The 15,611-nt window shown below is 44.8% G+C and overlaps 1 protein-coding gene across 1 annotated transcript in view; it reads right to left on the bottom strand.

Annotated features, from left to right (window-relative positions):
- Positions 1-9,580: 9,580 nt before the first annotated feature.
- LOC113406350 (amine oxidase [flavin-containing] A-like) overlaps positions 9,581-15,611 on the bottom strand; it is a 52,446-nt gene continuing 46,415 nt past the window's right edge. The window contains exons 11-15 of the mRNA XM_026650725.2: positions 15,254-15,311; positions 14,719-14,816; positions 13,131-13,242; positions 11,166-11,228; positions 9,581-10,658 (exon numbers count right to left, since the gene is read on the bottom strand). Coding sequence (XP_026506510.1) covers positions 10,503-10,658; positions 11,166-11,228; positions 13,131-13,242; positions 14,719-14,816; positions 15,254-15,311 — 487 coding nt within the window. The 3' untranslated portion in view covers positions 9,581-10,502. The remainder of the gene's footprint in view (positions 10,659-11,165; positions 11,229-13,130; positions 13,243-14,718; positions 14,817-15,253; positions 15,312-15,611) is intronic.

Genomic DNA, 15,611 nt, shown 5'->3' with positions numbered 1-15,611 from the left:
CCCCCAGGAGGGTGCACTTAATACACATGAAGGGCCTGATGCTCACTTCCATTCTGGCTGTTTTACATTGCTCCAGTGGCGTAAAGCAGCTAGAAAGGTGGCTTAATTGTCTACAGGTGGATTCCTCTGATGTAAGGGGAAGCCTTGTGTGGCATAGAGATGGCACAGCAGCTTTTGAGCTGCTCTAGCTTGCACCAGAGACCAGCTGGTCCCAGAACTCAAAGGTTGCAAAAGGAGTGTACAGCTACCCTTTCCCTCCTCGATTTACCCAGGCTGTACTCAGTGCACCTTGGACGAGGGTGACCAGACAGCAAATGTGAAAAATTGGGACAAGGGATGGGGGGTAATAGGAGCCTATATAAGAAAAAGACCCAAAAATCGGGACTGTCCCTATAAAATCAGGACATCTGGTCACCCTACCTTGGACCCAGCTCTGATTTAGGGCCTGAGATGCCAGTCTAGCTCTCCTGCTTCCAACAATTTGCTGCTTTGCACCTACAGTTTCTGTTTGTTCTAATTTTATAGGTAGATATTTTGGATACGCAGGAAGGCTGTGAGAACGAGCTCCCCAAGAGTCAGCAGGGAGGGGGGTCACTGTTCTGGTCATCTGAGCTCTCAGCCTTGCTGGGGTTTTGTGAGTGAGCTGGTGAGGTGATCTACCAGGACATGGTACTTTTATTTCCGTGTTAGACTCCGCTGTGCTGCGTTTTTATAAAGAAGTGGGTCTGCAAGAACTGGTTAGTCACAGCTGCTGCAGCCGTGACTAGCATATAAAGAACAGGCTCGTTTGAATTCTAGATGCTGCCTTTTATTATTCAGCCGGACAGCACAGGTTTAGTCAACGTTTTTGACCAAACTGACTATGCCTGAGCTATAATCCAAGGAAATAGGCCCCAAGATGAGGGTCTGACCGTCCAGGTCCAAGCCCTAGCCACAGCAATCATTAAATCCATTGCTTCACTTTCAATACTGTTTTGAATGGAAGCCACTATAACACATGACGAGTGAATCAGCTGGGGTCACCGTCTGTATTTTAAGAAAATAAAGGACACCTGCATGAGAACTACAGGCCAAAGCTTATATTTAAGGGAGAGCGTTCCACATGCTTTATGCTTGATAAAAATAATATAAAATGCAAAGTTATACATCTGCGTGCCAGTGTAGTGCCATTTGCATGCTTACTGCTGGAATACTCGACAGAGTGCATCCCGTAGCACCAAATAAGGGAATCCTATTAAAACAGAGGATGGGCGGCCATTTTAAGACATGGATGACTTTTTCAATGACTCAGTAAATTGCAGGTGTACCCTGCTTGAAACTACCTGTCGGTATCGTCATGTTCTCTTACTCATTAATAAAAAACTCCAGCTTTTGATGACCTTTTTCTCTTACTCTGCCTGTGTTAGATGGGGGTGGGAAAACATGAAGTAGAACAGAAACTAAAAGAGCGAAGTGCTATGAATAACAGCAGAATGGCGAATACAACCACAAGCAGGAAAACCAAGATAAATAGTGTAAAGTTGAGGAACTGTGTGAAAAAAAAAAATTACAGGGGTCACATTTATGTGCCCTTCCTATTTTCCACTAAATTGAAACTTGGCTTTTGCAGGCAGAAGACAATAATTTTTGCATCAAGTATTTACAAAGCCAAAGCTAGTCATTCTGTACAGCTGAACAGAGGAGAAACGGGGGGGGGGGGGGTGATGCCACCACAAAACCAAAGTTGATTCCTGTTTCCCTCACTTGTATATTTTGGCTGCTGTTATACAGCTTTATTTACTTTGTCCTCTCCTCCAGGATCCAGGTAATGGAAAATGACAGCAGCAACAGAAATACTCCAACCCACACACACTTTATTTTTGGCATGGTTTCCTGGCTACAGAACAACACTTACATGGTAGTGGCTCGAGCATAGGAATCAGGAGCCTTGAGCTCTGGCCTTTGGTCTGCCACGGACCGGCTGGGTGATTTAGCTCAAGTCACTCCATCTCTCTCTGCCCTTTGTTTCTTCTTTCTAAATTTGGGTATGTCTACACTGCGGGCAGAGGGGTGATTGCAGCACGTGTGGCCGTATGTGAGCTAGCGGTGATCTAGCTAGCACAAGTACCAATAGCAGTGAAGCTGGAGTAGCATGGACTTCAATGTGGGATAGCCACCCGCATAAGTATCCAGGGTCATGGGTGGGGTTTGTATGATCCGCACTGAAGCCCATGCTGAAGTAGCTTCTCTGCTATTGGTACTCATGCTACCTAGATTAAACCTAGTTCAGGTGTGTCTGCATGTGTTGCAATCACACCTCTGAAGTACAGACCTACCCATTGTCTGTCTTGCCTATTTAAATTGAAAGCTCTCCAGGGCAGGGACTGTTTCTCACAATGTGTTCATACAGTGCTGAGGTCAATGGGGCTCTGAAGTCAATGGGTTTATGAGAAGGATGAATTTGACCCTGTGACATTGCACCCCTGTAGTGAGGCGGCCTGGCTACCAGTCGCCCCTGCGAGGGATGAGCCAGAACAGCCGCCAGAGTGGGCGGAGTCACCGCCGCCTGTCCCCACCCCCCGGAAGTCAAGGGGCGGGACAGGAAGTATAAAGGCCCAGCCCCAGTGTTCAGTTGGGCGCTGGTCGCAGGAGAGGACAGACGCTGGTGCCCGAGCTCCTGCTGGGCCGAGCCTGCCCCGAGCCCAGTATCCTGAGGAGGACGGGCCGAGCCGGCCCCGAGCCTGGTATCCTGAGGAGGACGGGCCGAGCCAGCCCCGAGCCCGGTATCCTGAGGAGGACCGGCCGAGCCGGCCCCGAGCCCGGTATCCCGAGGAGCGGCCTGAGCTTCTCCTCGCCGAGGGTCCAGAGGAGCCGCCCAACCTACCCAGCGCTCGGTGCCCTGAGGAGCCCATGGTCTGGGACACGGTGGAGGAGGCTGAGGACGTGCAGGTACCCATGGAGGGGGAGATTGGAAGTGGCCCGGGGATAGCAGACCCCGAGCCCATGTCAGTGTATTGCGGTCAGGATCCCCACTGCATCCGAAGAAGTGGGCTGTAGCCCACGAAAGCTTATGCGCTAATAAATTTGTTAGTCTCTAAGGTGCCACAAGTACTCCTGTTCTTTTAACAGACAAGGGAACCTTGGAAGACTCCAATCCACATAAGGAGTCTACCTGGGGATGTTCAAGGTAGCATGTGAGCAATGGCTGCCACCTGTAAAGTTCTGAGTCATGCATGGACATGTGATTTGCCCATGTGACTCCAAAACTCCATCTTGTAGCTGGGTTTGTACACAGGGGGAGGGGTGTCCACCCACAAGTGAGGAACTATATAAAGTCCTGGGCGACCCCTCCGTTTTGTCTTCAGCTGGCTCTCCACCCCCAAAGGATACCTGAAAGAAACTGGAACAAAGGACAGTGACTACAGTAGTGTGAGTGATTGCTGGACCCAGACTAGAAGGAGGCTAGTCTGTAAAAGAGGCTTATTGGAACATCTCTGAGGGTGAGATTTTATCTGTATTCAGCTTCTTATCGTATTAGGTGTAGACTTGTGTTTTGTTTTATTTTGGTTGGTAATTCACTTTGTTCTGTCTGTTATTACTTCGAACCACTTAAATCCTACTTTTTGTATTAAATAAAATCACTTTTTACTTATTAATTAACCCAGAGTATGTATTAATACCCAGGGGAGGGGGCGGAAAAAGCTGTGCATATCTCTCTATCAGTGTAAGTTTTATACAGGGTAAAATGGATTTATTTGGGGTTTGGACCCCATTGGGAACTGGGAATCTGGGTGTTGGAGACAGGAACACTCCTTAAACTGTTTTCAGTTAAGCCTGCAGCTTTTGGGGGACGTAGTTCTGATCTGGGTCTGTGTTTGCAGCAGGCAAGCGTGTCTGGCTCAAACCAGGCAGGGCACTGAAGTCCCAAGCTGGCAGGGGAAACAGGCTCAGAGGTAGTCTAAGCACATCAGGTGGCAGTCCCAAAGGGGGTTTCTGTGATCCAACCCATCACAGACCCTTTGGGAAGTGACTAGGAAAGTGAAATCAGAAGTTAGAGAGCACAGCCTGGAAAACATTAATAAAGTTTAGAAAGAATAATAAATAAAAATATTTAAAGAAGTAGTTAACAAGATGCTAATAAGTAATTCAATAAGTTTGTTTATCAGTCTATAGTATTTGGGGTGAACTTGGCCATATGTCTTTATTGTGCAATGGAAATTAAACAATATAAGATGGATGTGATGATTTGTGGGATCTATGTTCAGTTTATGACTTCTGTTTGAGATTATGAATGCTCTGTATATGTCTTTATGAAGCTGCAAACTCCAATTTGATTGTAAGGCTGGTCTTTGCTTTCCTGCATCCTTTACCTTCATATTGGACTAAAATGCCAAGGGTTGGTGGCACAGGGCTAACAATGGAAGGTCATTCAACTTTGATGATCATCCATTAAATGGAGTACCTTTGGACAAAAAGAGCTGGCTGCCATGCAGGGAAAAGCAACTTTTCAAGTCTCAAGTTAACTCTAGGGGTGGTGACTAAGCAACAGGTCCCCTGGTAGGGGATTTTGATGACCTGATGAGGCTGATCAGGGAGTCAGATGACAAGGGGGCTGGTAGTTATAACCAGCCATTTTACTTTTTACAAAAAGCTTGAACAGGCAAGAGATGGAGGAAAGACCAGAGAGATGCCATGTTCTGGAGGAGATGCCATGTGCAGGAGAGCAGGAAGGCTCCTGAACGCTTTAGAGAACTCAGAGTGAAGCCCAAAGAATACGTCAGAATGGTGAGAAAACTGAGGCAGGGAAATGCATGTAGATGTTTTTATGATGTTTGTCTGGCTCTGTGTATCTTCTGTGCTATCCGAGGAAAGAGTAATGTGTTTAGAAACCTTTATAAAGCGTATAGGTGTCTGCTTCCTTCACATATCGTGTGTCCCTGAAGAGTTAAACTGTAAACCCAGAGTATCCATAAGGTTGGAGCTGTGGGACAGGGTGTGCTTAAGCCACTGGGGAATCTGAGGGGTCAGCACAGGTCCAGGGGATTGTGGGGCTCTGCTTCTGTGAAGGGGTTACAGACAGTCCATGCTTAGGAAATGTGGCAGAGAGCTCAAGGAGAGAGACACAATGCTGCAGCCTACTCAGACCCAGGGAAGCTAATGAGCACGTGGGTCTAGTGAATTGGGACCCAAACACAGCAGCCTGGTGAGTGTCAAGCAGAGGACTGTGTGTGACAGGTGGCTATCCCTTGTACAAGGGTGCTGTTTGCCCCTTCAGGCTTAAATTAGGACTGAATTAGAATTAACTTCTGTCAGGTGCAACCCAACACAGGTTCAGACCTCTGAGCACAGGTTATTTTGTAATCTCTGAACCCTTTATGCAAACTAACAAGTGAAGGATAGAGCAATAGCTTGGAACTTGGAAGCCATAGGTCCCGGGCTGTGCCACAAACTGCCTGTGAGACTTCAGGAAAGTCACTTCGTCTCTTGGGGCCTCAATGCCCCTCCTGTAAAATGGGGCTAAGAGCCCTTTCCTACTCCACAGGGGTGATGTGAGGATAAATACATTAAAGATTGTGAGGCTCTCAGGTCCTATGGTTATGGTATCTGAGACAGACAATAAAAGAGATGTTAGCGGTCTGGACATTTTGACTACTTTTCTTTGTTATTTTATTTCATTGATAATGTGTAGCTTTTTCTTCTCGCATTTGTTCCCTCAATCCGTGCTTGCTCTGATCTCTGTTTCACTTCAACACATCAAATATCAGTCTTTCCCCTTGATTTCCATCCCCCATACTTTTAAATGGGATTTTAACCTTAACTGCTCCCTCTTTGGAGATTTTATTTCCCCCTTTTCTCTTAGTCTCTCCTTCACTAGCCCTTATTTTCCTGTGGTGAGCCCATAGCATTCCCCGCCTTTACAAGAGTCCGGGGGCTTGTTCCATCATCTTCCACAGGGGGCTGGACCGTGTGGTATGTAGTCCGAGCTAAGTGATGATGCAGAGACACTTGGCCTTGCCGACTGAGTCAGCTCAGTCCTCTACAAAGACAAACCGCACGCCGGCCATTCTGAGGGGCCTAGTGTCAGGCTTAGTGCAGTCACTCCATGCTGGTAACTTGATACTGTACTTGTCCTTACAGACAGCACACCCTGGAACCATCTGTGAGGATAACTGTTGAGTGTTTCCTTGGGCTTTCCCAGCGAGTTAGAACGTTGTCTCCTTTCTTTTAACCAGGAGATTAGGTCCCTGGAGAACTACAGGTCACTCCTGTTACCCGTGCATTCCCCAATTCAGTACAATAACCACCTCATTCCACCCCCTCCTTGTTGCAGCACTTCCTGGGCCAGGGAGAGTTCTGGGGTGGCCTGAGGGAAAGGCATTGGAGGGAGTGTGGTGTTCTGAGGCTCTGCACTAGCAATGGGGTGCAAAGTAGGGCAGCTCTGAGGCTGCTGTAGTCTGTGCTGGGGGACCACATTAGCACCTGGCAGTCCCTGACTAGAGGAGGCACAATCCATTTCCCTTCTGTTGTAGTACTGATGCTTGCATTAGAGCAGGGATGAATCTGGCTCAATCTCTCCAGGGGTTTGAGCCTGCAAGATGCTGAGCACTGCAGCTAAATCCAGTGCAGACCTTAAGCACAAGCTTAACTTTAAGCATCCTTTGACTTCATAGCCTTAAAGTCAAGCATGTGCTTAGGTACGTTACTGAAATGGGCCAGGATGCTCAGCGAGAGCGCCCTGGTGTGGGGATAGTTGCACAGGTGGGCCAGTGCAAGGAAGCGTGTGTTACTACTGCTTGCCTGTGCTTATCTACTCCTCTTGGCAAACTGACAGCCCTGGAGAGTGAGGGCCTTTTTTGACACATCTTTCATGAGCGCTAAAGTCATGTATCAAAATAGCAACAAGACATAACTGAATATGCACGGCCAACTTCTGATTAAAAGGCTCTCAGTGGAAGGAAGTGCTTCCACTTTTGTTTTAACAGTAGTGCTTGTAACAATGGGAATGGCTCAATTTGAGCCCAGGCAGAGATGATAAACTCCATCCTATTCTATCTTAAAACTGGTTTCAGAATATAATAATATTAAAAACCAAATGTTTAAATAGTAAAGTTGTTCTGATCGTCAAAAGGGTATTTTACCAGTTTCCCTTCTGCTTCATAATCTCTGCCCCAACCACAACTGCTGTCCTTTTTCAGCAGCAGCATGGTGCCTCAAGGCAGCAGGAGATTCTAAAATGCCAATTTTAATCAAACACTTTTATTTCAAATACCATTTACAGTCTCCACGGGAGTGAGGAGCACTTTTCACTGTGCTGTTTTGGAGCACTCACTGGGCGATGTTAAATTATTCAGGACAGGTTCCACTGAATTATTCCATCACTAAAGTACGTTGCAAGCATTGCCTGTGTTTAGCTGGAAAAACTAGAAAAGAAAAATGTCCACCACTAATAATACTGGTGTCTCTTTGCTTTAGTCCCACTTTAGCTATGGGTATAGTTGGGTTATTTCCCTTCACTTCCAGTATGTGCATAAAAGCGGTCTTAAAAGCAAAATGTAGAAATCAATTTCAAATCAACACAGACAGATGCCCTATATACACAAACCAGCGAATGTATTTGAGTGGATAGATATATAATGTATTAAGTCAGTGAAATATTCAACCCCTGGTGCAACAGTTAGAGCAGATCAGGGGTGCTTTAAGTTATGCCTGTCTGCAGCAGCCCACAGGGCCATTCCGGCAGCCAGGGATTGCCAGAGTGCGGCACCACTCAGGCCCTATTCCCTTCCCCTGGCCGTGCCCCTGACATATTGCCCCTGTGAGGTGTGGTGGCATAGGATTTCTCTGCTGCTTCTGTACTACCTCTGCATTGCTGGAGGATTCCCCAGTGCATGGGAATCCTCATCTGGCCACTGCTGGAGTGGTGTAAAGAAGACTTACCCATGTCTGACAAATAACATGGGTAGCTGCTGTTCTTCCTTCATCGAACTAAGCAGAACTGAATTCCCAAATGCTCCATTTTAAAATACTTTCTGCAACGAGACTGCCACAAACTCCCTTTGAATAAGAGTTTGGCACTGCCACTGAGAACATAAGAACAGCCATACTGGGTCAGACCAAAGGTCCATCTAGCCCAGTATCCTGTCTTCCGACAGTGGCCAATGTCAAGTGCCCGGAGGGAATGAACAGAACAGGTAATCATCAAGTGAACCATCCCCTGCCGCCCATTCCCAGCTTCTGGCAAACAGAGGCTAGGGACATCACCCCTGCCCACCCTGGCGAATAGCCATTGATGGACCTATCCTCCATGAACTTATCTAGTTCTTTTTTTTGAGTGTATTAAAAATCCAACATTTCCAAGGGGCTTCCTTGCTGGTATTATTGTGTCCTTCCCCAACAACTAAATTCAAGAGAGAGAATGTGTGCACGCGCCAAATGGATAGGGAAGTTGAAGATGAAAACTCTCCAGATCATCTTATAAATAGTTGGCTGGCTTCTGAGAAAATGGTGCAGCTTGGATGATTCTCATGCAATGGGTTTGAGTGAAGAGGTAAATCGTTTGGTGCTCTCTGCTGGAGAGAGTACCTTTCTGACTGTGGTAGTTGTGATAATCTGAGTGCTGGCACTAACAGTGCCCACTTTTTATTGGAAGGGGACTGGTAACAAGCTGTCTCTTTGGAAGTAGCTTCCTGCCTTAGTTCACCAGAGCCTACACTGAGTTTACTCCAGGATGAACTACATTCATGTGTTCTCTAAGGGTTGGGAGAGAGGCCACATGGGTTGAGAAGACTTCTCTTTCTGTGTCTGGTGATTAAGATCAATTGGATGTGTTTTGGCTTTATTGTATGTGATGTACCGAGAGCTTTAACATAGGTGCAGATGGCAAAGTCTAAAATAAGTAGAACACTGGGCAAACTCACAAAAATGATGCAAGTGAAAGAATCTGAAGAAAGCTTTACAAAATGGATCCTTTTATCAAGATTCGAGGAATATTGAAAGGCACATTTCACTACTGTTGAATTACAATGGAATCCCTGGACATACATACAATATCCACATTCTTAAAAGCAGTTCATAACAATGGCACATTTTGAAATGCATATATTCCATTTCAGTTAATAACAGTGATTATTTGGTTAATACTTTTGGAGAACACACCACACCAGCACCTGCAGAAAACAAGTTGTAAACACAGAATTAATTTAATCAGTGGACGCACTCCGGCTTCTCTGAGCTCATCATTTAGCATGAGAGAACTGCAGAAAGCAGCTGAGTGGTTTTATGCATCCCAGGATAGAAGACAGCCTTGATTCAGTTTTGCCGAGAGGTGCAGATTCATGTTCATTCAGGGCCTGCATCTGCTCCCCTGGATATCAATGGCTTCTGTGATGTCAGGATCAGGCCTTAAGCACTATTAAATCATTCTGTTTGTACTCTAAATTAACACGCTGAAAAGTGTTTATTTGGCAAACAAACACTCTAAAGTTCCAAGTGCAAGAAGCATTCTTGGAATGTGGCAATAAATGCCTCCTGTACAACAGTGGGACAGGCAGAAGCATTCAATTAATGGCATTTACAAGGCAGTAATTCCAGCCCGACATGTATTTCCCCTGAAAGTAAGAAGGCAGTACAGATTATATGTGAAGGGAAACAGCAAATTAATAGGGAGACAGGAAACTGCTAACATTCTGGAAATAATATCTTTAGCATCCTAGGTCAGTTGGTCTATAACTTCGCCAATTCACCACTGTCAATTTTAATAGTAGGCCAAGCAGCATTACATGTGTATGGGACAGAAGGTGACAGATCCATAATGTGTCCACATTATCCATAGCAAATGGACAACTGAGATACAGATCTCCACTGTTAGACAAGTGTGGCCATTTGTTCAATAACATACAGTCAAAAAGTTCACCTGCATTCCTTTTTTCTGGCTATATTGAACTAGTGGGGCCGGGATGCTAATTATCTTTATTCATTCAGCTCATGGCTAAGTTCTGTATCTCTAGCTAATAATCAAATATGTTTTTAATTTTTTGCTATTGTAAATCAGATTGGCTTGTCAGTCTTATGCACAGCAGGGATTTTACAGAAGAGCCCTCTAACCTACTCAGCCTCTGCACAGAGATGGATTTAAAACAAAGATATATATTAATTTCACTTAAACAAAAAACATCAAATGGAAAAAAATATATTATCCAAAGGCATCTTGCCCTTTGCCAAGTTTCTACTCTGGATTGTCCCCTCCAGATGTTAGGAAATATATGCAATTGATTTTATGCTGTCAATCAAGACAAATTAATATAGAAGGAAACTAGAAATGCCACTTCTTTCACCACAATTGATCTTTTTGTTGTTGAACTGACCCTGGTTTGAATGGTTTTGGTGTGTTAATGCAGGTGTTCAAAAGAACGTCTAAAGAAGGTCTCTTGCCCTTTCCAGCCTTCCATGTGACTCCTCTCCAAAGATAACCCTTGGACTGGGAAGGGGAAAGCAGCAAGTGTGCAATTTCCCATGGACACTCTTTAGTTTTGAGCTAGCAGCCCCTTTTTGTAGGCAAACAGCCCAATGGCAGCCACTGAAGTGAAGAAAGTGGAAAATCCAACGAGCTTCAGCAGTCCTGGTACAGACGGCAAGTTTCTCTCCCAAAAGGTTGTAGTGATTGGCCGGTCTGGGACATCCTGGAGGAGCAAACATTCAGTATTAGTGTAGGGTCACCTCTGCCATGAGAGGGGAGTACAGAGCTCACTGATGTATTATATACATCATAGGCTTCTCTTTCTTTCTAACCAAATGGGGGGTCCCAATATACCTTCTGTTGTAATTTGGTCACAATATGGAAAAGGCTGAGAACCAATGATGTAAATCAGACAACAGGCTAGGCAAGAAGGGTGGTCTTGTGGTTAAGGACCTGGACTGGGAGTCAGCAGAATCAGGTTCATTTCCTGGCTATTCCAAGACTCCCAGTAGTACCTGGGCAATTAAATCATTCTCTGTGGGCCTTAGTTACCCATGTGCAAAATAGTGAACAATATTTTCCTCCCTCACAGGGGTATTGGGAAGATGAATTCATTCATAATGTTAGGTGATCCGAAGCACTCATATGGCTATAAGAACTTAGCTAGGGCTAGCAACCAGAATACTGTGTTTAGCTATTGCTCTACAAATACATAGGCGATAAAGCTTGCCTCCGACTCTGGTTCAAGCATCCAGATTTCATCCTTTGAGATCTTTCCCATCTCGTACAATATCTGGAAGAAAAATGAGACCACATGAACATTCATGTTTTGCTTAATAAGCTCAGGCTGGTAACATTAAGTAACATGAAGAAAATGAAAAACTTTTTTTTTTCATAAGCTAAACGTCAGAGAGACTTGTGCAGCTTTCCCACTTGAGAGAGTTGTCATAGGTTTCATCCCACCAGGCACAGGTGAAAAGGTTCCCTGACAATCTATTACCCAGCCTGAGGAATATTAAAGTAAGTTTAATCTTGCGTCACTCATGAGATTGAAAATCTATTGGCAGTGATGCTGGCTGGATTGCCAATCACATGGACAGGGGTGTAAATTTGTACCTCTGAAGGTTCTCGATTGTGGAGTTATCCCTTGGCTTTTTGGGGAATATAAAAATCAGTGTTTTTAAAACAAACAAAAACCCAAAGTGCTGTAACAAGGGCAGAGGTTTGCAAGGGCATAAAGCGTCTGCAGCACAAATAGGTAAATGTCTTTGTAGCCACCACTGTTAAGGTGTGTAGAGGGAAAGAGAAGGAGGGGTGATCTGAAACACTTATGATTATTAAAATAATATACTAACACATCAAATGGAAGCCATGGACCCGATTCTCAGTCCCACTACGCCTCCTTTACACTGCTCTGCCAGAGTAAAGGAACAGTGCGGATAAAATATAATCTGTGCCCACTTTCAGGTCCTTTTATCCTGAGTATGTCCACACTGCTGCTGTAAGCCAGCCTTCCAGTCTGGGGAGACAGACTCATGCTAGCTCTGCTCTAGCAATCACACTAAAAATAGCAGTGAGGATGTTGCGACAAGGATGGTGGCCTGGACTCGCTAGCTGAGTCCAGACCCCGGGGGTCAGGCGGACTGGGGACTCGAGTGGCTAGTCCGTGCTGCCACCCATGCTGCAGGGTCCACACTGCTATAGTTAGTGTGTTAGCTCAAGCAGAGTTAGCGGGAGTCCGTCTATCTGGGCTGGGAGGCTTGCTCCCAGCTGTCGTGCAGACATACCCGGTCTGACTGAGAAGCAAGCCCTGGATGTGCTATTTGTTTGCTTGTTTGTTTGTTTTTTAAAAAACCCAGACTGTTCGTTGCCCACGATGGATCAACAGAACTTAGCTAAGTGTTCCCTGTCAGAGAGAAGGAAAGGGAGTGATCACTTGTACTAAAAAAGGTCAGATTTTAAGGGTCTATACCTGGAAATAATAGCTAGTGCACCAAATACATAATGAGCTAAACCAAATAATGGACTCTGCTGGAAGTTGCATGGGTATATCTGAGGGCAGAGTTGGGCTTGAGGTATTTATTTTTAGGCAGAAGACAGATTGCACAGGCTTGGATTTAATACTTCAGTGATGAATTTGGTAACATTCTGATTTGTCTGAGACTTCAACTTGTAATGCCTCAAAGGATTTCATAATATACAGAATATAGTTAAACTTTGGCTCATGGTGTTTTGGAATCTTGCCACTGTTCATTCTAGGAGCCCTCTTTCATTAGTACAGTTACCGTAGCTAACGTTCCCAGGGTATGTCTACACTTTGAGCTGGGCATATGATTCCCAACTCAAGGAGACCCACTTGTGCTAGCTCTCAGTGAGGGAGTAGGCTAAAAATCAAAAGTAGCTGCAGCAGCGTGAGTGGTGGGAGGGGATGCTAGCCCTGAGTACGTACCTAGGGTCTCTGACGGGCATGTACTTGGGGCGGCCCTGTCACTCACGCCAGGACAGTTACACTCTATTTTTAGTGCATTAGCCTCATGATGGCTAGCGTGGATATGTCTCCTCCAGCTGGGAATCTCAGCCCCAGCTCCAAATGCAGACATACTCCAAGTCCGATATTAAGATTGAAACTTCCATGAAACATCTGGCCTCTTTTGGTCTTCAATAGCCACGATCAAGGAAAAGTGGCTATCCGTACCTCTCTTGCTGCTCTCTCTCCCGCCTGCACAGCCCCCTCCATGTACCCGCTCCATTGAGTAGCGGTCTCCGTGCCAGCAAAGTAGATCCTGCCGAGGGGCTGGCGAATGGTCCTTTAAAACAAATGTAAAATGTCAAAGGCCACTAACAGAAGGCTGACAATCATTTTAAAAGCAATTATTGCTCTTGACACTAGAGCTTGTCAAGTTTCTCAAGAATTCCTAAAGGGCTGGTATGGAGAGGGAAAGAAATACATTAGGTTTTCCCTTAGAATAGCATCTTACCTGCTGCTATGTACAACATGTTAACATTAGTCAAGACAGAGAAAATCCAAGACATAAACTGATCTCTCAGAAGATGTCTCCTTTTAGTGCTTGAATAGGGAACAATCCTAAGAGGCTCCAGAAATGCACTGTGGTTAAATGGATTTATTTCCCCTGTATGGCTGCTTTGCTTTTATTCTTCCATAACAACTGGGTATGAATGATGCCTTTGCAGGGATGGGTTGCTCTTACATTTTGAGATTCAGCAGAACTTTCCCATTTGTAGGGCTGCATGCTAGAAAGCGGGGGAGAGAGAGAGAGAGAGATGCCTCTGTATGCAGAAGGGAAAGCTGCATCTCCCCCTTCAGGACCCTACGCTGCTATAGTTCAGATGCTAGCTGCACAAACTCCATAAGCTTTTTGGGCAACATAGCCACAGGAATTGCACTCCCTTTTCATAGAGGGAGAGTCTCTAGTGGTCACAGAGAAAACACTGGGTTAGACTTTAAACAGCTACCGGAGACTAGCTCAGACTGTGGGCAAAGCCGTAAACCTCCCCCATCACTCCATGGCACTCAGGCTAATAAAATATAGCACCCACATGCTCAGGGGATCCCCAGCACCCTGAAACATGGACAGGGTATTCCCCAGACGACTGGCAGACAGTTTGAGAAAAATCTTAAAAGGGCCACAGAGTGCCCCTGTCAAGGATGTATGGGTTGGGTTGTTCCCATTATGTGCAGGAAGGAGTACCATGTTCGCAGCAAGTACTTCAGTAATAGAACTAGACTTTTAATCACTAGTAGCTGAAGTGGACCATATGGAACAAAGCAATTTTCCTGTGCTCCTAGTTAGGTGTAAGAACTGTATGTCGTTGTTTGTGGGGTTATATATAAGAATTTTACTTATATCCCTATTTGTTTCTTCCCTGTCACTAATTGAATTAGCTCTGCCTGAGCCTGACCTTGCAGGTATTGAGTTAATGGCAACTTTCCCATTGATTTCAGTGGTCACCGCATCACTCTTTTAGAAAGAACTGAAGGAACATATTGAACATTTTAAGCAGCAAAAACTGGGCAGTGACCTAGTGAGAAGAGGTCTTGTATTGCTGACATAGGTCCATTAGCCTGTGTGTTCTGTTTCACTGAAGATTGTGGGTGAAATCCTGCTTCCACTGTTGTCAACAGCAAAATTCACATTGACTTCAGTGGGGCCAGGATTTCACCCATATGCTGTATGTTCAATGTGTTTTGTATGGAAAGAATATTGTAACAATTACAAAGAAGTTACCAATAAAAAAAAAAAGCACAATGTTATCTAGTTTACCTTCCATATTGAGACATGATGCCTGGTGGGAAGTAGGCTGTATAACATCCCCCTGAATACTGCTCTTCACTCCAGTTCTTTTCTTCATAATGCACTGGCTGTAATAGTTAACAAGACATGAAAGAAAGAACAAGCCCTTGGCTGGGATATTGGAAATAAAATAAGGAAATATTTGGCATTTAGGAAACAAAACTAGAATTACTATTTTTTTACAATGCTGATACAGGACTGACACCACATTCTGTTAATACTATCCAACAGCACAAAATAAGCAGGTTTCTACTTCTCTGGAGCATTGCTCTCCTATATAATATAGACAACTTTGACAATTCTTATCCTCTTTTCTGGTATAGAGAGAGTTCTTGTCTCTCTCTAGTGTTTGGGGTTCACCAGCAGCTGGGGAAGTGGGTATCATATGGCATAACCTGCATTGCTTTTGAGAACTAAAATGTAAATGTTGTCCTTGCTTCACCATTCAGAAGAAACAAGTAGTACTACCACCATGTACATAAAAGAACAGGCAGTGGTTTCTCACATGTAAAGCCTCTTCTGAGCCCATCACTTTGGCATACAGTTCACAGATTTTTCTCTTCCTAAACACAAATATAAACAGTGATCAGAAAACAAGTGAAAGAACCTCATTCTTTGCTACTGTTCTTAACATTAAAATCTGTTTCAATACACGTTAAAGTTATTTTTGTATGTGCAACAGATTCCAAGTTCATACTCTTAGGCCAAATTTTCAAACACCGATGCCTAAGTGTTAAATCCTGATATCACATTTGGGAGGCTCCTGCTGGACTGCATGCCATTAAATGAATGTTTGTACAGTTATCTGAGGATGCAGAGTCAAATTATACTCAGGTTCACTGGTATAAGTCTGGAATAGCTCC

The sequence above is a fragment of the Terrapene carolina genome, unplaced genomic scaffold (assembly GCF_002925995.2).
Source record: "Terrapene carolina triunguis isolate 2854851 unplaced genomic scaffold, T_m_triunguis-2.0 Scaffold26, whole genome shotgun sequence".
In the NCBI taxonomy this organism is placed as follows: domain Eukaryota; kingdom Metazoa; phylum Chordata; order Testudines; family Emydidae; genus Terrapene; species Terrapene triunguis.
The sequence above is the reverse complement of the archived record's forward strand: the minus strand, read 5'-3'. Positions and strand labels throughout refer to the sequence as shown.